The 19706-nt window shown below is 56.0% G+C and overlaps 1 protein-coding gene across 4 annotated transcripts in view; it reads left to right on the top strand.

The window, feature by feature from the left end:
• Positions 1 to 4997: 4997 nt before the first annotated feature.
• The window catches only part of PAX7 (paired box 7), a 99483-nt gene continuing 84774 nt past the window's right edge, over positions 4998 to 19706 (top strand). Inside the window, exons 1-4 of one of the 4 annotated variants that reach the window (XM_045546476.1) lie at positions 4998 to 5805; positions 8379 to 8614; positions 9194 to 9323; positions 10221 to 10349. In XM_045546476.1, the coding sequence (XP_045402432.1) occupies positions 5721 to 5805; positions 8379 to 8614; positions 9194 to 9323; positions 10221 to 10349 (580 nt within the window). In that variant the 5' untranslated portion in view covers positions 4998 to 5720. Of the gene's footprint in view, positions 5806 to 8378; positions 8615 to 9193; positions 9324 to 10214; positions 10350 to 19706 lie in introns of all 4 variants that reach the window. The other 3 variants (XM_045546475.1, XM_045546477.1, XM_045546478.1) reach the window with 3 other exon arrangements.

Raw genomic sequence — 19706 nt, 5'->3', positions numbered from 1 at the left:
TTGATTTGTTTAATGAAAGTGCTTTGCCAATTGTGTAGATGCTCAGCTGTGATAAGGTAATTGTCCAAGGGTAAAGTCTACAACCCATTAATGTTGGACTCGGTGCAAATTGAACTTGGAGAAGTGATCTAAAGGGGCCAGAGAAGGTAGCCCAGCGCCATTCTGCCACTTGGTCTTTTGATCAGGCAGCCGGGAGCTTGGAAGAGGCCTCCCTCTGAGGCTCTCAAATGGTGCCAAGAAACAGGAATTCCCATCACACACACGCCGCCTCATATCTGCACACGAGCACAGGCACTCACGTGCACACACATGCACCCCTGCACACGAGTACCTAGGCGGGGACGCTCACATGCTCTTGCATACGCTTACACAGGTACACACATGCTCTCAGCCTCACACATACACACGATGCATTCCAGTACACACAGTCACCTTCTTCCCAGTCCACTCCCTTTAGGCCACTGGGGCCAGATTGGTCGGGAGGGGCATCCCCCTAGTCCTGAGAAGGCTCTTTTCCCACTCCAGAAATGGAAAGGAAAGAGAGATTACTAGTCACAGGCAGAGAGGAAAGGTTTTTACAGATAGATATTGGGACCACGCCGGCATCTCTGAGAGCCGGTGGGAAAGTGGTTAGCAGGAGAGGGAGACACAGGGCAGGAGGAGGAAGCAGAGGCCCAGCGGTCCAAGTGAGTGAGAGACGCATCTTGGCACATGTCTGGTGGTCCTCTCACTTCAGCCTCACTTGTCCTCATTTCCAGAACCTCAAGACAGGACCAGCAGGAGCAGGAGATAAGCAACGAGGAGGAAGAGGAAGAAATGAGGAAGAAACGAGAGAGGAGGAGGAAGAGAAGAGGAAGAAGAGGGAAGGAAAAAATGAGGAGGAGAAAGAAGAGGGGGGAAGAAGGAAGAAGAGGGAGAGAAGGAGGGAGGAGGCTCACCTGCGATCCTACTTAGCAGTAGGCCTGGGAGAGCCCTGGCTGTTGCCTTTACCTTGAGAACCAGAAGCCAACGCACACTATTTTATTCTACTGGGGAAAGTAAAGGTGTCAAGCAGCAAAGCATTTCGGTTCCCCTTTCCGTCCTATTCAGGACTGGGCAGATTATTTCAAGGTCACTCTCAGAAGAGCACTACTTCTTACAAGAAAAAAATAATAATAGAAGATTGGGGGAGTGGAGAAAAGGTGTTCTGTTCCAAGGGTGCCCCTTCAGATGTGGCGCTGGGGAATTGCGGCCTCCGGAACCTGGAGGGAGCCTCCAGAGAGTCCTTTGTTCATGGATATTTCATTTCTCTCCCCACCCCCACGGCTGCCCCCTCCTCTCTCATTATCAAACATTTGAAGACTGAATAATTCCATTTGTCGATGTCTTTGGCCTCTTCCAGCAGAGCAGAGCAGGCCAGAGCCTCTGAAAATGCAAAAGGCCCCTGCCGAAATCAAAACCCCTGGTTTTCAAGGTGGATTTATCACCCTTTAAAGGAAGATTTATTGGGTAATCGCTTTCAGAAAGTTCTCATTGCACAGGAGTCTGAAATAAAGAGCGTCCTCTCTCCTGAGCTGGGGGACAAGGGCACTGGCCACTTGGGGGCAGGGAGAAGGGAGCCCCATTGTGGCCTAAGTCTTACTCTTGCCATAAATTCACGGTCTGGGGAGGGGGCAGCCAGGGAGGCCAAGTTTCCCCAGCTGAACTCAACCTGGGCTCTCGCTTTGGTGCCTTGGGCCTATTTCTTTCTCTTCCATTTTATTGGGGTTTGGAGGGTTTGATTTGGAAACTTGGGAGGAAGAATTCCTATTAGCATTGTTGTTGCCCTTAAAAAGGGGGAAGTGGGGGGGTAACAGAGATTTAGACCAGACAGGGAGAGGTGGAGGTAGGGGACAATTGCCCAAGCCCACAGTGCTGGGAGACAGTGATTCTTGGGGGGTGGGGGGCTGGGCTGGGCCTGGAGGTGCACCCTCAGATCACGTGGAGGAAAAGGGTCCCTTCCCCAAGGTCTTTGGCCAAGCCCATCTGAACCAAAGGCTCTTCCCAGGGATTCAGGTCTGAGCTGCAGCCTGAGAGTAGTGGAGGCCCGTACATACCTCAGGAAACCATGGAGATGGGGGCGGCAGTGGGTGACAAGACAGAGTCCCAGAGAAAAGCCGCTGGGGGGAAGTCAGAAAGGCAAGGAGGAAAAGAGAAAGAGGGACTGTCTCCAACACAGATGGAGGGGGTCACAGGATAGACAGGGTTGGGGGGCAAAGAGAGACAAGACAGAAAAAGTGAGTGTGTGTGTGTGTGAGAGAGAGAGAGAGAGAGAGAGAGAGAGAGAGAGACTAGAGGGAAACTTCCCAGACCAAGCAGCCTAACACACACCATCAGACAGGAGCCCCTCCGAGCCTCTCGGCAGCGATTGGAGGTCTTCAGAGTTGATTAATGTCTGTACGGGGAGTGAATTTGGGGCAAGGGGGTAGCCAGGAGAAAAGCACAGAGGAGGAGAAATCCTCCCCCCCCCCGCCCCAGCTGCAGCCGCCTAAGCCCGCAGGTGAACCCCCCTTTCCCCTGCTGGATGTGAAATCGCCATTTCACCCGCCACACTTCTTAATTGTTGCAAAAATCATTTGTGAAATTGGTCTCCAACAGGCGAGAACGGCCACGCTCATTCCGACAGACAACCCCCCTCCCCTTCTTCCCCTACTGTGCCCGCCCTGCCGGGGCCCACGGAATCCCCAAGCTGCAAAAGCCAGGTTGGCTCGCTGGCCAGTGCGGGGCCTGGGGAGTCTGCTCCCAGTTTCTCGAGTGGACCCGCCGCTGGGAGGCTTTTGCAGTGGTGGAGGATGAGGGACCATGCCAAGGATGAGGCGGCCCAGGCACAGGGCGGTCTGGGGTTCTGAGGGTCCCCAGTGGCGGCTGGCTGACAAGGTGGTGGGCCCTGCACATGGGTGCCCGGCTGTGCACTCGCCCCACTCAGTTCAGAGACACACTGGCACAGAGGAGTGGAGCCTTCCAGCCTCCCGGAGCCCTGGCGGCCCGCAGGCCATTTCTCACCATTTCTCAACAGGGAAATTGACCAAAACACACACTCACACCTTCCCAAGCCCTGCTTACAGCTATGCCATGGCAACACGGACGTGACCCCACAACATAAACACAGACACAGACTCTCACTTAGATACACACCTTTACTCACACTGACCCCAACAGACCTACACATCAGCCCACCTGCACCTAGACGCACACAGACGCAGGGATAAGCCCACAGTCACACACAGGACGCCGGGCCATTTCACCAATACAGAGAAGAGCTGGGTAAAGCCTTCCAAGCAAGGAGGGAAATTAGTGATGAGTGAATGAATGAGCAATATATGGATATGTGTATGTTTACACATACAGAGGGAATATATATCCACCTCTGGAGGTTGAGGCAGGACAGTCCCCCCAACAAGACTGATGATGTGAAGGGGGTTACTTTCTTCCCTGGCTTTAAGCTTCGCCTCCCAATCTCCCTCCAGGGAGGGCCCCTGTAGCTCAGGCAGCCTGGCAGCCTGGCAGCCTGGCCGGGCAAGACACCCTGGTGCCGGCCTTTCCAATTCTGAAGCTACTCAGCCTCCCCATTCTCAGTGCTGGAGCCGCCATAAGGTGTGAGCTGAAGAAGTTTTTCAACAGGGCCCCAGTTCCCAGAAGGCCCCTCAAAAGTCTGATGAGCCCCTTGTGCTCGGAGAGAGGGGAGGCAAGGGGTTCTGTCCCATGCTGAGAGGGGCAAAGGTCACAGGTGAGAAGGGAGGAGGGTACACACTGGGGCCAGCCAGTGGAGAGCCCCCCAGGCTAAGATGAGGTTGACCCCACCGCCAGGAGAAGGCAGGCAGGGGTCGCGTTTGAGGGCTGGGTTTATTTTATTGTATTTTGCCTCCAGCTCTGGGCCGAGACGCTCTTTCCCCGGGGAGACAAAAGGCCTGCAGTTGTGGCGTCCTGCCCCGCTGGGAGGGCGTTTCGCCCCCAGGACACAGTGTCCTGAGGCTGGGGCTGCTGGTCACTCTGGCCTTCACAGGCAGAACTGTGGCCCTCTGATCTCCCCACCCCCACTGCCCACCATCTAATTGTAGTTTCCCCCAATCCACCTGCCAGGAGCTCAGAGCTGATGAGCCCAGAACAGGCTCCAGCCCTCCCATGTCCCACCTCTGTGGACCCCCAGATCCTCAACACCTCCCAGCTGTGCAGCCCTGGGGTACAGACTACTCGCTGGAAAGGGGTTCTGGATTTTGGCCTGAGGGACCGAAGAGGAGGAGTAGGGGGAGATATCTGGGAGGGGCGGGGCCTGGGAGCGGAGGCAAAGACACATCCCTGACACTTGGCAGACCCACTTTTCCAAGCGTTAGACCCGGATACAGTCACTCTGGGCATCTCAGAGCTGCTAGAGGGCGAGCAAGAACCCGACACCAGGGCTCTGACATTATTTCACAGAGAAAGTCATAACCGCTCCTTTGAAGTCGCCCCAGGCCGTGCTCCCGCGACCCCCACTCGCGGAGCTTCAGTGTGTGCGACGAGGAAGGAGAAGTGAAATACACCGGACTCTGACCCTGGGTGGCCGCAGAAAGGGCGAGAACCCAGAGAGGGGCCCGACGGACGCGGACAGTCCCAGAGAGCCGGGACGCCCAGCCCGCCGCGGGCGACCCAGGGCTGGGGACTCCGCGGATCCGGCCCATTCATCAAAGGGAGACACTTGGACAAAGTTGGCCCCCCGCCCCTTCTCCCCCGGCCCCCAGCTTCCCGGGCTCTGCTCCCTCTGTTTTCACTGACAGTTCAAATTCTCCCCCAAAACGAGGTCGAGCCGAGGATTAGAAAAAGGAAAAAAATATTCGTTGGCGATTTCTTTTCGTTACTGGTCCTCGCTGCCTTCCGCCCAGGCCCCCTTCCCTCCTCATGAATAAAAGAAAAGTCCGAACCTATCAGATCTCGTTCACTGCCTCCTCCTCCTCCTCCTCCTCCTCCTCCTCCTCCTCCTCCAGCTGCTGCTGCTGCAGTTGAACACTTTTGCACAACTTACCCAGCTAGTCACTCGCGCCCCCTCGCTTCTCCACTTCTCTTCCCCAACCCGGTCACCCCTGTCGCCTCTCACGTCCCGAAACCCGAGGCGGCACCTTCTTCCCTCCCGAGTCCCCTGGGGGCGGGGCGCGGGAGCCGGTGCGGGGAGCCACGAGTGCGGCCGGAGGAAGCGGGGGTGGAGAAGAGGGAGGGGGCGAGCGAGAGAATAAATATATAAATAAATACGGAAAAGAAATCCACTCCGCAGTCTCTCGGCTCGGAAACTTTGGCCCCGAGCGCGGCAGCGAGTCGCTCGCCCGTGCCAGGCCCGGGCCCCCGATTCCGGCCGCGTCCCCCCAGCCCCTCCACGGCCCGGCCTGGTCTCCCACTCGTGCCGGGGGCACGGGCCGCACAACTTCTCGCCCGGCCGAGCCGGCGGAGGCGGACTTGGGGTTGGACTGTTTGTTTGTTTGAACTTCCTCGTCGCCACCTTCCCTCCCCCCAACCTCCGCCCCCACCTCGCCCCCCTCCCCAGCTTCTGGACGCGTTCGACTGCAGCCGGGGGTGGGGGGTGGGGTAGGGAGAGTGTGCAGAGGGGAGGAGAAGAGGCTTAAAAAAAAAAAAAAAGGAGAGAAGAAGGAGAGAAAGAGATCGCAGCAGGGGTAAAGGGAGCGGACCAAAAGCGATTTTTGGCGACTTCGGATTCGTCCCCCGCGAGCGCAAGAATGGCGGCCCTTCCCGGCACGGTCCCGAGGATGATGCGGCCGGCTCCGGGGCAGAACTACCCGCGCACGGGATTTCCTCTGGAAGGTAAGAGCGCCCCGGCTCGCCTCGCTTCGCCTCCTGCGCCCGGAACTCGGGGTCCCGGGAGAGGTGGCAAGCTCCAGGGGGTGGCGGCGGCCGGCTGTAGCCAGGGGGATCCCCTTCCCATCTGGGTCCGAGTATGGGCGCGGGACTCAGGAAGTTTCTGGGACCGACACTTGTCCGTTTCTGCGTGGGTTTCACTGACCCGCGGCCTCGCTTCGCGGGTCGCGCATTGCCGGCCTTTACCCGCAGGGTGGAACTCAGGGTAGATTTTGCCTCCTAGTGAATTTCAGGTCCTAGTGAATTTCAGCTCTTTCCACTGTTTTCAGATACTTCTTCCCTGAGAGATTCTGGCCTCTCGGGGCTCGCCGGCTCTCGGCCTTCTGCTCGTGTTTTGAATTGTTCTTTCCACCCCTGACATGGTCTTCCAAACCCTTTTATTTTGAAATACCTGCAATGTGTGATAGTTTGTATGTCTAAACTACGAACGCTTTTCCGTTTCTTCCAAAGCGACACTCAAACCCTCCTGCTTTTCGGCCTGGACACAAACTAATTTGAAATAATAAATAGTAACGATTTTTTTCCCAAAAAACTTTTTACTCGGGCTTCCGAACTCTAGAAACCTCCGGGGAGAGAACCTCCGAACGGCGAGAGGGCACGGCAACGTGGAGACCCGAGGAACGTGTTCATTTTGTAACGTGTCCTTTCCTAAACGTCCAGCGCCCGGGACAGCGGAGAGGACGGGCGGCCAACGGGTTCCCCGCTGGAGAAAGGGCCGGGAGCGCACGGCCCAGACCCTTTCCTGCGTTTTTGTTCTGTTTTCTTTTTAAACTAGTGGAAGGCCTTCGACCTGTCACTGAGGGATCATTTGGCTTCTGAGGTTAGGTAGCCCAGGGTGTCAAAGAGAAGTAGAGACATGTGCGACTATTCTTTTTAATTACTCTTCTTGTAGTTGCATGAGTCCCTTGTGCGTGGGGAAGGGGAGAGCAGGCGGGGAGGGGGTGGGCGGGCAGGCAGCCTGCGATCCGAGGAGGGGGGCCCCTTGGGCAGCGAGACGGCGCCGGGTCCCTGAATTAGACAGAGGCGAAGAGAGCGGCTCCGTGATCAAGTGCGCGCGAGCAGCCACGCAGGCGGGAGGGCGCGCAAGCCCGGGGATTTGCCGTAGCACTCTCCTGTAGCGAATGCAAGTAAAACAGGCGGCCGAGGACGCGCGCGGATTAGAACAATATTTGCCCAACATGACGCAGAATACTGAGGAGAGCCGAGTGCCGGTCGCTAAAGAGGCTCTTGAATATAAAGTTGGGCGCTCAAGAGCTCTCCAGCGCTAATGGCATATCCCGCCACGGAGACCGAGTGACTCTGGCTTGGCGACGCATGATTTCTGATTAAATCCCAGGGTGGCTTCAGACACCTACTTTTACAAAGAGAGGTGGGGGGACCGGGAGAGGGAGGGAAGGGGCGGCAGGAACAGTTCAGCAGCCAAGCCTCTTCTTGCCTCCTCCCTTCCAATTATACTGTCAGCTCCTAGCACTCGGGCGGCTGTGAAATCATTCTAATCTTCCAGATCTCCGCAGCCGCTGAGTCCCCAAATTGGGGGGATCGAAGCTGGATTAGTGCACCGGGTGTCCCCCAACCTTCTGTGAGGAAAATGTGTAGACTTTGCATTAGGCGGCTGGGGCATTCTCTCCTCCCCAGCACACACCAGGGGTGCCTGTCTTCCTGGTTCCCAAAGTCACCCACACCCGGGACTCTGGCCCATCTGCGTGCCAGTGTCTCAGAGCCTGCAGGGACAGTTCGTGATTTCTGAGACCAAGTGAAGTATTTGATATAGGAGATGGTGGGCAATGGTGTGTCCCAAAATTGTCCTAAAACGAAACTAGAACTTTGAGAGTGGTTGCAAGTCAGGGGAGTCCCTTGAAGGACACCCAGGTACCCCCAGAGGCAGTGGCCAACAGTATTATGTCACCCGTCCCTGGGCTGTGTCTCAGCTGTCCTACCATAGGTAGCACAGCTCTGCCGCTCAGGCCAGAGCCGTAAGTGCTGGTAAGCGACCAGCCCTGTCTAGCCCCCAATAAAACGGATCAGTCTTAACCACTAGGAGTGTGGAACTGACCAGAAGGGCTGCACCTCACTGGTTATTGGCCTCTCTGAGAGGCAGGTAGACCTGTGGCCCAAGCTGTGGCCTAGGGGATGGAGAACCATCGATGCCAAAATCTCTAAGGCTCTGCCAGCCTGGTGGCTTTGCTCTCTGGCCTCTGTCTCTCTTGCTCCACTTCGCGGGGCATCCAGATCCTCCAGGTGGGGCCCTCATTCCTCCCAGTGGGGCAGGAGTTGGAGAATACAGCATCTGGGAGGACTCTTGCAGCCATGATCCCTCTCTCCATCTCTGCAGACCCTCCTTCGGTGTCATGACACTTGTTTCCCTGAACTACTGAAGCTCCAAATGTTAGGACATCAGAGATCCACTCTCAGAGATCTTGGGACTCAAACAAAATTGGAATCAGGGGGGTGCACTCTGTATCTCCTTCCCATCCTCATCCTGTGCCTCTCTCCTTCCCCCTCTCCCCTCCCTTCTCCAGTGTCCACTCCACTTGGCCAAGGCCGGGTCAATCAGCTTGGAGGGGTCTTCATCAACGGGCGACCCCTGCCTAACCACATCCGCCACAAGATAGTGGAGATGGCTCACCATGGCATACGGCCCTGTGTCATCTCTCGCCAGCTGCGTGTCTCCCATGGCTGTGTCTCCAAGATTCTCTGCCGCTACCAGGAGACTGGGTCCATCCGGCCTGGGGCCATCGGCGGCAGCAAGCCCAGAGTGAGTGTCTTTGCCACAGAGCCTGGCAGCTGACCTTCCCATGGTCTGGGGATCTTGGCTGTGGCCTCTCTTCCGACCCTGGGTCATCCAGGAGCACTGGGGTGTCTACATGCTCCCCATGGAAAGTACAGTGGAGGAGTGTCCCCTACTCCCAGACAGCCTCCCATTATTTTCCTATTACTCGAATATCTCAGGGATGAGGATAACTGAGGTCTAGGTTGTTCAAGACATTGAGGCTGTGAGCCTCCCTGGGCTGTCCCAACATCTGTCCCCAACTCCTTAACACCTTCTGTGATTAGGGCAAATCTTCTCTCAGCCTTGCCTGAAATAGGGAGAGAGGACTCTGGGGGTTCCAGTTAGGTTTATTTTACCTATCCCTGCCCCTGCCCCACACACAACTGTCTTCCTGGGAGCCAGGAACAGGTTTCTTGAAAGGATAAAGCCAATCTTGGGGGGGGGGGGGGGTTGGTGACCTGAGCCATCAGCCTGGCCTGGGACTCTTGGGAGGCTGGTATTAAAAGTATCTCCCTCCCCCCACCCCATCTTTCCATTGCTGCTCTCCCACCTCCACCTCTGAAGCAGGTGGCGACTCCGGATGTGGAGAAAAAGATCGAGGAGTACAAGAGGGAAAACCCAGGCATGTTCAGCTGGGAGATCCGGGACCGGCTGCTGAAGGACGGCCACTGTGACCGCAGCACCGTGCCCTCAGGTGAGAAGGCAGCTGAGCCAGCACAGCCTGGGGGTGGGGGGCTGGCCAGGGGGCTGGAGGTGGGGGAGAGAGGAGGAGAGATGGTGGTTGACAGGGAACTTGGAAAGAAGTTGGGACGAAAAGGGAACAAGAAGGCAAAGAGAGTTAGGGCATGACAGTGAGTCAAAACAGAAAGGAAAAAGATGGGCAGAGGAAAAGAAAAAGAAAGTTAGGAAAGAGTGGGGAAAGGAAGAGAGAAAGGCAGGCAGGAAGGAAGGAGCAAAAAAATTAACCTGGAAGGTTGGATGATAAAAGAAGCTCCCTTGGAGCTTTCTGGAAGAAATGTCCCAAATAGATGGGTTTTTTTTTTTTTGTCCTAGAAGGGTTGATGTCCATTCATTTCTGTCATCATTTCTGTTCTGTTGCTACCACCAGCCACAAATGGGTCCCACATGTGGAGGCCCCAAACCGTGCTGCCATGAGAGCAAAAGTGGCCCGGTGTGTGTGTGTGTGTGTGTGTGCAAGTGTGCATGTGCACTGAGGCATGCAGGGCCAGGGTGCACACCTGAGTGTGGGGGTGTCAGCAGCAGGGCAGTGGGTGTGGGTGTGAGTCTAGAGTATGCAGTAGTGTAAGGCACACCTGTGTGCAAGGATGTGTGTAGGAATGCACTAGGCGGGTGTCTCTGCCCCGTCTTACCACTTTGTGTCCCAGGTGCGACTCAGGCTTCCCTAACTGGGTGACTGAACTTGAGAAGGTGTAAATGCTTAAAAATGTCTGTGTGGGGGAAGGGGAGCGAATGAATGTATGAGTAAGGAAGCGGGAGGCTTCCCAGCTTTCTCCTAGGGTTCTGGGCGCCACCGCCGCCCCGACGCAACAACTTATACTCGCTCTTTTGCCTTTGAATTTCTGAGGTTTAGTGAGTTCGATTAGCCGCGTGCTCAGAATCAAGTTCGGGAAGAAAGAGGAGGACGACGAAGTGGATAAGAAGGAAGACGATGGAGAGAAGAAAGCCAAACACAGCATCGATGGCATCCTGGGTGACAAAGGTAGGGAAGTGCCCGGGGCCCGCGACGCCAGAGCGGGCGTTTCCCACGCTCCAGGTGCGGGCCAGCGGTTCACTCCTGCAGCCTGGGAAGGGCGGCCAGGATTCTACGGGAAGAACGCGCAGGCCGCGGCGGCGGGGAGCCTCCCGGGCCCGGGCAGGGTGCGGGGACCGGCGCCTCCTTCGCGCGGCAAAGCCGGGCGCGGACAACCGTGCATCCCCGGGGAGCGGGGCTGCGGGGTAGTGCGCCGCGCGCCGCGGACAGTGCCACCCCCGCGCGCGCCTGGTCTGCCCGAGTACTGCGGGGCGCGCGTCCTCCGGAGTTGGCGTTTTGGCTGCTGGTCCCGGCGTCGATCAATTATTTATAGGAAACTTGGCCTAGGGGGCGGGGGGGCGCGGAAGGAGGAGCCGGCCCGCGGCTCCCTAAATGAATTTGTTAACCAGACCCGCACACGCTCTCTAAACGGTCCCTTGAAACCCCGCCTGACAGTTGACTGACCGCTGCAATCAATAAAAATTAGCGCGGGCCGCCGCCTGACTCTCAGTCCCGCGTTGCCAGGGCGGAGCGGGGGGCAGAAGGGTGCCTTTCTCTTTGGTGTGCGCCGGCGGGGCAGGAGTTGAGGCCAAGTTCCCAGTTGCCTGGGGTCGTAGGATCCCAGTGGGGGAGAGACTCAAGCTCCGCACACCCTCTCCCCACCCTTGCCTGGCTTCCGCGCGCCGGCTGGAGTCTGAGCCCAGCACCAAGGTTTTTGTCGCGACCAGCTAAGGAAGGCGTTTATCTTTCAAGCGCCTGCACGCCCGGGGAAGGGGAGTGTGCTTTTGTTTCTTGACCGGGGGAAGTCTGGAGAGAAGGGAGGGAAAGTCCTTCCTCACGACCCCTTCCCCGCGCATTTCTCTTTGAGATTTGGTAAGTGTGCATTAAGTGGCGTCAGGGAGAGAAATAGAAATGGAAGACCCAGATCACAAAGGCTAGGGGGCACGGTGGAGAAAGCTCCCCCCGCCCCAAACACAGGCAGGGAGGCGGCAGGCTGAGAGAATGAGAAGGACAGGGGCACGGGAACCTGCACAAACGATGGCTTTGCAAAAAGTGGCAGAGTGCCCTGGAACCCGGAAGCTTGTGAAAAGCACATTTTGTCCCGGCCTCCTTCTGGGGGTCTCTCCTAGCACCCCTCTCCTCGCCTCCCCAGCGCTCCTAGCACAGGTCTCTCTTGAGTTCTCAGCAGTCCCTTTCAACCTTGAAGATGAACTTCACAGACAAAGCCGCTTCCAAAGACAACTGGGAATGGACGCCCAGCCCCCACAGGCCTGTTTGGAGGGAGAAGGACTGGGGGCCTCGCAGCCGGGTGCGAGAGCAGGCGGGAGCTGGGGAAGGGGCGGGCTATTGACATTCAGGGCCCCGAGTGGAACTGCAGTCCCGCTAGGGACAAAAGGGCGAGGGAAGAAAGGGAGCGAGCTGCGCCTGGCACCCCGCTGTGCCGGGCCTGCTGAGGGGCCTCGGGTCTGCAGCGGGAGGCAGCCCTGCACTGCCAAGCAGCCCCCGCCTTGGCAAGTGGGCCCAGAGCCCTAGGACACCTGGCGGGGAGGGAACCCAGTCCTTATTTCAGTTCCTACTGGAAAGAGACTAGTTGGACTTTTTTGGGAGGGGGCATAGAATTTGAATTGTCTTTCCTGGCGAATACTTACCAGACACCTCTTATGAGAGTTACCCCAGAGAGAAGCAGAAGGGGGTTTGGTTTTATTTGCAGAGACTTTAGGTGTGTGTGTACAGTGGAGCTCTGTCGCTAGGAAGCGTAAATAGGTAAATTTCCTCAGAAAGGGAGAAAGGAAAAGAAAGGAAAGGAAAGGAAGAGGATGGAAAGATGATGCAGTTTGGAGGATCCCTTTGACTCAAGGGAATTCAGGGGCCTCCAGTGCTGGCCTGGGCTTACAAAACCAGTTCACAGGCAGCTTTGCTGGATGGAGGTTTTCCCTGCTGCAGAACCAGGAAGGGCCAAGTCCCTGAGGGTTTAAAGAGGAGCCTGTGCCAGATGGGGGAGGCTGAGAACACAGGTGCTGAGTCTACAGAGGACTTGCAGACATGAAATGATCTCAGGCAGTGGGCCTGGTGTCCAGAAAGTCCCACAGTTTTTGAGTGACGGCGGGCGCTGGGCACTGTGTCTGTAAGGGCATGCATCCCTCCGCGTGGCTGTTCACCCATGGGGCCTTTGTATTCAAATGTCGTGGGTGTAGGTCTGTGCAAGTGGGCTTCGGCATGGGTGTGATATGTGATTGTAAGTGGGTGCGAATGGGCAGGATGGTGGTGCAGATGAGAAGGCCGTCTGTCCATCTGTGGACAAATCATACCGTTTTCCAATTTGAGTGCCTAGGCCAGTCCATGGTCACCCCAATGAATGCCCCTTCTCTCTCCCCAGACCCAGACACTAGTTTCATGGCCAAGTTAATGGTGAAAAGACCTACCAACCTCTACCCGAGTTGTCCAGGTCTGTGGGGGGGGGCAGATATGCTCCATGGGCAGAGCAGGGGAGAGGTGTGCACACCCACAACTTTGTTTTGGCTTCTTGCTCTTGAAAAATGCTTTCTCTGGGGTGGGGGGAAGTTGCCCCTCTCGTGGCGGGAAGCCGCCAAAGAAGGGGTTTAAGAGCTCTCCTCTTTAAGCGCTAAAGAGAGATCCCTCCCTGAGTCCGTTTTTTCCTATCGTCCGCTTGGCATTTAATAATGTTAAGACTTATTAGAGCTGGTAATGAAAACTGGGACTGCTGAATAGGAAACTGTGTTGGAGAGGGGTGTAATAGCTTCCAGGCATGGTAAGAAACTATTTATCCGCAATCAGTCCTCACTCTCAGAGTTTGAAGCACAAACGTTAAGTTGAAGGGTTTTAAAGCAGATTAAATTGAGCTTTTATTTCTGTGCACTTTCATCTCTGAACAGCTCACTCCTGCTCCCCTTGGGCTGATATTCATGAGGCTGTTCGTATTTTTTTTTTTTTTTGCTCTTATCCTTGTTAAGACTGAGTTATTAGGATTGTTGGTTGTGAGAAGTCTCAGACCGCTGCCGATAGAGGCTCCGACCATACTCTGCTCACCTGGAGAAGGGAAGTGGACAGTTCTGTGGTCCCATGCACTTGGACTCTCTCCTCTTCACCCCGTTCCCTGAGGATCAAGGGGTAGACAAGCCAGGGACCCAACTGAGAGAGGATTTGAGGAGGGACAGGAAAGGAAAAGATTCTCCCAGAATCTGAGCCCAGAGAGATTCCTGTGGGGAATTTGATAGGGAGTTGCGAAGGGTCAAACCATTGCTCTGTGGGAGCTAAGGGAGTGAGTGTGAAGAAAGAAGCAATAAAATAAATAACAACAGTAACAGTGGCAAACAATAACACCAAAGCCTCACGCATCTGCCAGTGTACACATTTAAGCCAAAACTGACCAGATCAGACACAGGGCTGAAGTTGGTCTCTAGGGTGGAAAGCCCACTGGGGTACAATTAATATGAAACATGGAAAAAAGTTACAAGAATTAGGAGAAGAGGTAGAGGAGATGGTGTTATCCTCTGGGGGGTGGGGTGAGAACCCCTGCGGGTGTCAGAGTCCAGCCAGGCCCGAGTATTTGCAGACTTCCTGGGTCTGACACCATCTGAGGTTGAGGGACCAGGAGGGTGTGTGAGGCAGATTTGTTTTTCTTTGCATTTCTTTTCCTGATTTATTTTTTAAAGCAGCAAACTTACAGGTGTGGAGTGGGAAATGACGGGGCAGGATCGGAAAGGAGGGGAGAGCCCGGAGTGTCGGTTTTAGACACTTGTAAAAGGAGGCGGGAAACAATTTAATTTGGCAGTGGCGATGGCTGCTAATGCGGTTTTCGGTCGTTCGCTACACTGGAGGAAGCTGTTTTGATTGTGTGTACAAGGACCTGCCAAATTTAATTAGGCTCCGGGGGAGCGAATGAATAGGGGAAGGGGGGCACAGCTCCGCTCAGCCCACACCGTTTTTTCGGCTTCACACCTGGAAGGGGCATTGTTTACCGGATCGGGCGAGAACCGGGCAGGGGAGGGGGCGGAGAGGGAGAGGGGCCTTGGGAGAGGGTGCGAGGGAGGGGACGAAGATAGTCCATTTATCAAGAAACAATCTGCATTGATTTAAACCAACAAGTTCCCTCCTCTGTAAATGTGTATTTAGAGAAAGGTAATTGACACTCCACCAAATCAAAGGATTACCCCGGGTTGGCAATCTAATCAAACAGAGTCCAGGCGGGATTTGAGGCTGTTCAGAGTGGGATCAGCTTCGCATAATGGGGGCTCGGAGGAAGATAGGAGGGTGTCAGGCAATTCCCCGGCTTTAGGCAGCGCTCGGCGGTGGATATTCAGCGAGACCAGAGGGAGAGAGGGAGGGGGCGCGAGGGGCTCCGCCGGGCCGGGGCGGTGGGGGATGGGGCGCGCGGAGAGGGGACACTCCCGGCGGAGGGGGCTCCCGGCGAGGGGGCGAGCCCACACTGGGCTGACAAGACTCCCCCTTTCTTCCCTCCATTCCCCCCGACCGAAGAAGAGAGAGGGGGAGGAGGGAGCTAGACTAACGAAGAACAACAATGAGGAGATAACTATTACAAAGGCAAACACTGGCGCTCGCGCGCTCGCAGCCCCAGAACCCGCGGTAAATAAACAAAGTCGGCAAACTGTTTGCCAGATAAACTCGTGCCTAAATCGAGTGTGACGAGCAAGGAGAGAAGAGACAGAAGGAGATAAGGTTGGAGGGGGAATGAACGAGCGTAATCTAATAGAAGACATTTAGAAAACAAACTTTAAACAAGGGAGAACAGGCGAGCGGAGGGTAATTATCCGCCCCAGCGAGCGGGGGAAGCCGTCGGAGGGCCGGGAGGAGGTGCGGGGAGGTGGGGGTTGGGGGCGGCGGAAGAGCCCTGTGTTTGGGGGAGTGCCTTTGGGACTCCGGGGGGGAACCAGGAGAGGGTCCCAGGGGTGCCCAAGGAAAGGGGCTTGGCTCGCAGATTGAGGTTCCCGCGCTGTCCGCCTCCCCGAACGCAGACGCGTCTAAACCGGGTGGGGACCCCGCTGCGAGGGCGCGCGGGCTTGTGTTCACCTCGGGGCACGTACCGCCACACACCGGCTGTTTCAAGGCGTTTGTACCTAAAAGACTAGTGTGCACGGCGCAGCGGCTAAAGGAATTAGATATTTACCAGTTTGAAATAAGCCTGGCTAAGAAGAAGAGAAGAGAGAGAGACATTGAAAAGATGAGGCTGGGGGAAGACTTCAAACGAATTCATCATTTGGAATGGTAGAGGGGAGATTTACCAGACAGTATTGGGAAGTTATTTAGATATTAATAACACATTTTCCTGAGGCGCGACCAAGGCAGCCATCTGCGCTGCTCTCGGAGCTATTTGGCTGGGTAAAATATGGGCGTCTCAAATGTTGGGAAGAGATAACGCAATCAGGCTAACCCTGGTCCTAAGTCTGCATCGCAGCGTTAAACCCGGATTAACCTACCCCCCAACTCCCGCCGCCCCCTCCCCTTGCACAGCTTTCCAAATTTTCAGTGGAATTTACATGGAAGGATTTAAAAGCACATATAACAGTAGCCTTAAAGCAGTAAGGTGATTATTTGGGCTTTTTTAAAAAAAATATGTCTTTCTGAAAATGATAGTTGTCACACACTACATTATATATAAATAATATTATATAAAAACATATAATTTTATATAGGGAGAGAGAGCTGAGCAAAGGGGATTTCCTTCCAGGTTCCCTTTTTGGAATTGTATTTTGCCATCATTCTGTCATTATCAGCAAAATTGATGAGGCTTCATTCTGTACAATGGGGTAAGGGCCCCTTAGGATATAAACAAGTAATGTACAAGGTCCTGGCTCTGGTCCTGGAAGCTCATGGTCTAAGGCCAGACAGAACTCAAAGCCCAGAAAAGACAATGCCCGGTGAGAGGAAGGTTCCTGCACAGAAGAGAGACCCCAAAGGGAAGGTTCTCCAGAGGCTCTGGGGCCTTGAAGACCCTGACTGAGGGGGGACACATTCCAGGAATTCCAGAAAAATAGCTGTTCTTCTCTCCCTCCCACTCCAGACTAATGGGGTAATTAGGAAACCCAGTTGAGTATGAGGATAAGGGTGGACTGGAAGATTGGGTACCACCTCAGTTTGTGCTGTCCTGGGCCTTGCCTCCTCTTTGCCCCTTCCCCCAATTCTGGCTGAAAGAGGAAAAGGTGGAAATGGGGTCAAGCTTCCTGACCTGCTCTGGAGCTATCGGCACGGCTGGGGTCGAGCAGGGGGAGGGAGGGAACTCGCCTTCCCAAATCGAATCAAGGCAGAACGGTGACCTAAGGGGGAAACTTCGCCATTAGTAGATAGATCTCTCCCAAACTTCAAACAAAGTGGGATGGGGGAGAGCGAGGCAGGGAAGGAGTCCGGAGAGAGCGCAGGGGGGACTACGAGCATGCGAAGGGGAGGGGCCTGGAGGAGGAAGAGAAGGGGTCGAGGGCAAAGGGGAGGTGGGGGCCAAAGGAAGGGGTGTGGGGAAGGGGGTGCGAAGGGAGGGAGGTCGGCTGCACTTGGAACTTCAGCCCCGGGGGAGAGGAAAACGTCTGCGGGAGGCAGTCTCAGGCGGGGTGAGGGGAAGTTGTGTGCGCCCCAAGTCCAGCTCCGAAGGGGCTCAAAGGGCATTCCGGGGCGCCGTAGGGGCGCGTGCCAGGCTCGCCGTTGGGCATCTGAGCCGAGTGAGGGTGGGTTGTGAGGGGCAGTGGGGCCGCTGCTAATGAATTGGCCCAGTTTCCCGGAGTCTGCGGTCCGCTGATGGACCTCTCCATGACTTGGTCTCTTGGATCCGGGTGGACACGGCGGGAGGGCTGGGAAGAGGCAGCGGAGACAGAGAGCCGCAGAGGTGGCACGAGAAGGTCTGAGAGGAGGAGAGCCTCGGCAGGGAGAGCGCGAGAAAATTCCGAGGGAGAGGGACGGGGCGCGGGAGAAGAGGACCTTGCGTAGAGAGTTTGAGGACGCTGAGAAACGCGGAGGGGCCGAGGCAGGCGCCGAGCAGCAGGAAGAAAGACAAAGAGAGGCAGAGTCGCCGAAAGGCTGGCCTCGGGACCCGCGGAGCAGGAGAGCCGGCGGGACGGAGACGCAGCCCGCGGGAGAGCGCGCGGAGAGGGCGAGCGCAGAGCCGGGCGGCGGCGAGGGGAAGGCGGGAGGCGGGCGGGCCGCCGCCGCCCTTTTGATCCTCCGCGGCTTCCCCTTATCAGAAGCGCTTTCGGTGACACCGGCACAAAGGCAGTTCATCACATTACAACGCGTCCCGGCGGCTCGCTGCGATCCCGCCGCTTAATTAGAGGCGAGCGAGCTGGGCCGGCAGGGCGGGAGGGAGGCCGACCCCGAGGCGGGGGCCGGGGCTCAGCACTCCGACCCGGGCGCTGGGAAGGGGCCAGCCCGCTCGCCCGGCGGTGTGCGGACGTGGAGCGAGGGGGCGGGGAGTCCCGATTCAAAGCGCGCAAAACAAACAGGCCAGCCCGGGTTTCGCTGCCCGGAGAGTAAAGCTCGCCGCCTTCCGGTTTAGCAGCTGCCCCTTCTAACTTCTTGTCTTTGGGAAGGGATGGCACGCAGGCCACTATCCGCACTCCAGGCTTCCGACGCTAAGGGTGAGGTCACAGCCCAAGGCGAGTAAGGCTTTGTGCTGCTCCGGGTCCAGTTCGCAGCCACCGGTTCCCACGGCTTAAGTGTTCCTCGATTCCCTCCTCCCACTGACCAGCTCTCCCTATCTCCATCCGAACCCAGGTGGGCGAGGCAGGAGGAATCCCAGAGGGGCAAAGTGTATTGTGGAAAGGGTTCTAGCTAGTGTCCGTCCAGCCCCCAACTCACTAGGGATGTGAATCTTGGACAACACAACCTCTCTGGGCCTCAGTTTCCCCCGATGAAAAAAATAGAGAATTTGACTAAGACAAGATTTTATCCTTTTGGGGCATCCTGGATCCCTTTGGGAATAGGATAAAATCCAAGCAGCAAGCAAACCAACCAACCAAACAAAAAAGCCCTGGCCATTCACACAAGTTTATGTTGGCGGAATTCTGCATACTGCACTACAGAGGAGTGTTTGGGCTTCTAGAGGCCACACCATGTCCAGAACCTCACATTTGCATGTTTCTTGCTGGCTCCACTGTTCTCCAGAGAGCTTCTGAGTCCAGGATCAGGGTGCCCAAAATGAGGATATGGGGAGGGCACTGCGAGCCTGCCCTCTGTCTGGCCCTTGCTGCTTCCTCCTTTCTCCAAAACGGAAGCAAGGGAGCCCACCCTTCCCTCCCCCAGCTTGGTTGTTGGAAGGGTCCTTTCTGGAGCATTTACACACCAAGATAAGCACACATGTTGTGCCCCTCTTTTCCCTGTACTGCCAAAAACGGAAATTTTCCTCTGGGGGTGAATGTGTGTGAATTTCTTTATTCATTCTGAACAAATTTTGCTGAGCACCTACTAGGTGCCAGGCATTGTGTTAAGTGCTGGGAATACCTGAGACATCAAGAAGGTCCCTGCCCTCATGGAGTTCTGAGCCAGGTGGTGAAGACGGAAAATAAACAAGGCCACAAATAAACAGATGTGTCTCAGGGTTTGTCATGGGCAGACCTGCATCTCCTGGTGGGCCTGCCTCTTTACAGAGATGCCTGTGTATGTGTGTGTGTGTGTGTGTGTGCACGCATGTGTGTGCAGGTCCGTGTGTGAGCACAACGCAGTGTGTGTTTGGGGCTGGGCTGAAGTTGGCAGGCAGCCCCCCAGCTGACCTCTGGAGTTGCAGGACTTGACCCACCGCCAACCACCCCCCCCCAGCCCTGTTGCATGGAAGGTTCCGAGAAAGAGGCAGAGGGAGGAGTGGCCCAGCCGCAGGACTCCAGAGCCTCTGGCCTTTACTTTGCTCTTTGTCTGACGCCTCAAAAAGACTGAAGATCAAAGAGGTCCCCCCAGGACCAAAAAAGGGGTGAGGCCGAGAAGTGGCTTGGAAAACTCCACCCTAAACTTTCCTGGGGTCCTTTCCGTGGGACCCAGGCTGGGTGAAGCTCCAGCCAAGTGGGTGGCATCCATCCTTTCCACAGGTTTCTCTAGGGTGCCAAGCCTCAGCGGGGGTCACAGCTGGAGACTACATTCAGGGCTGAGGGTTCGAACTCAGGCCGTGGGTCTTTAGGGGACTGGAGAAGGTGGAGAGAGGGCAGCATTCGGGGAAGTTCTGTGGGGTGTATGTGTGTTTGGGTGGGGTGTTGTGTATGCTTTTGCGTGGAGACTGTGGGTCTTGGATCAAGCCTCCTGGTCCCCTGGAAACTAGTCTCAACAGTCCGCACTGGCTTTATCTGGGCTGCATAGACATGAAAATCTGATTCAGAC

Source organism: Lemur catta, chromosome 3 (genome assembly GCF_020740605.2).
Source record: "Lemur catta isolate mLemCat1 chromosome 3, mLemCat1.pri, whole genome shotgun sequence".
Lineage (NCBI taxonomy): Eukaryota > Metazoa > Chordata > Mammalia > Primates > Lemuridae > Lemur > Lemur catta.
Note: the sequence above shows the minus strand (reverse complement) of the source record. Positions and strands in the feature narration are given on the sequence as shown.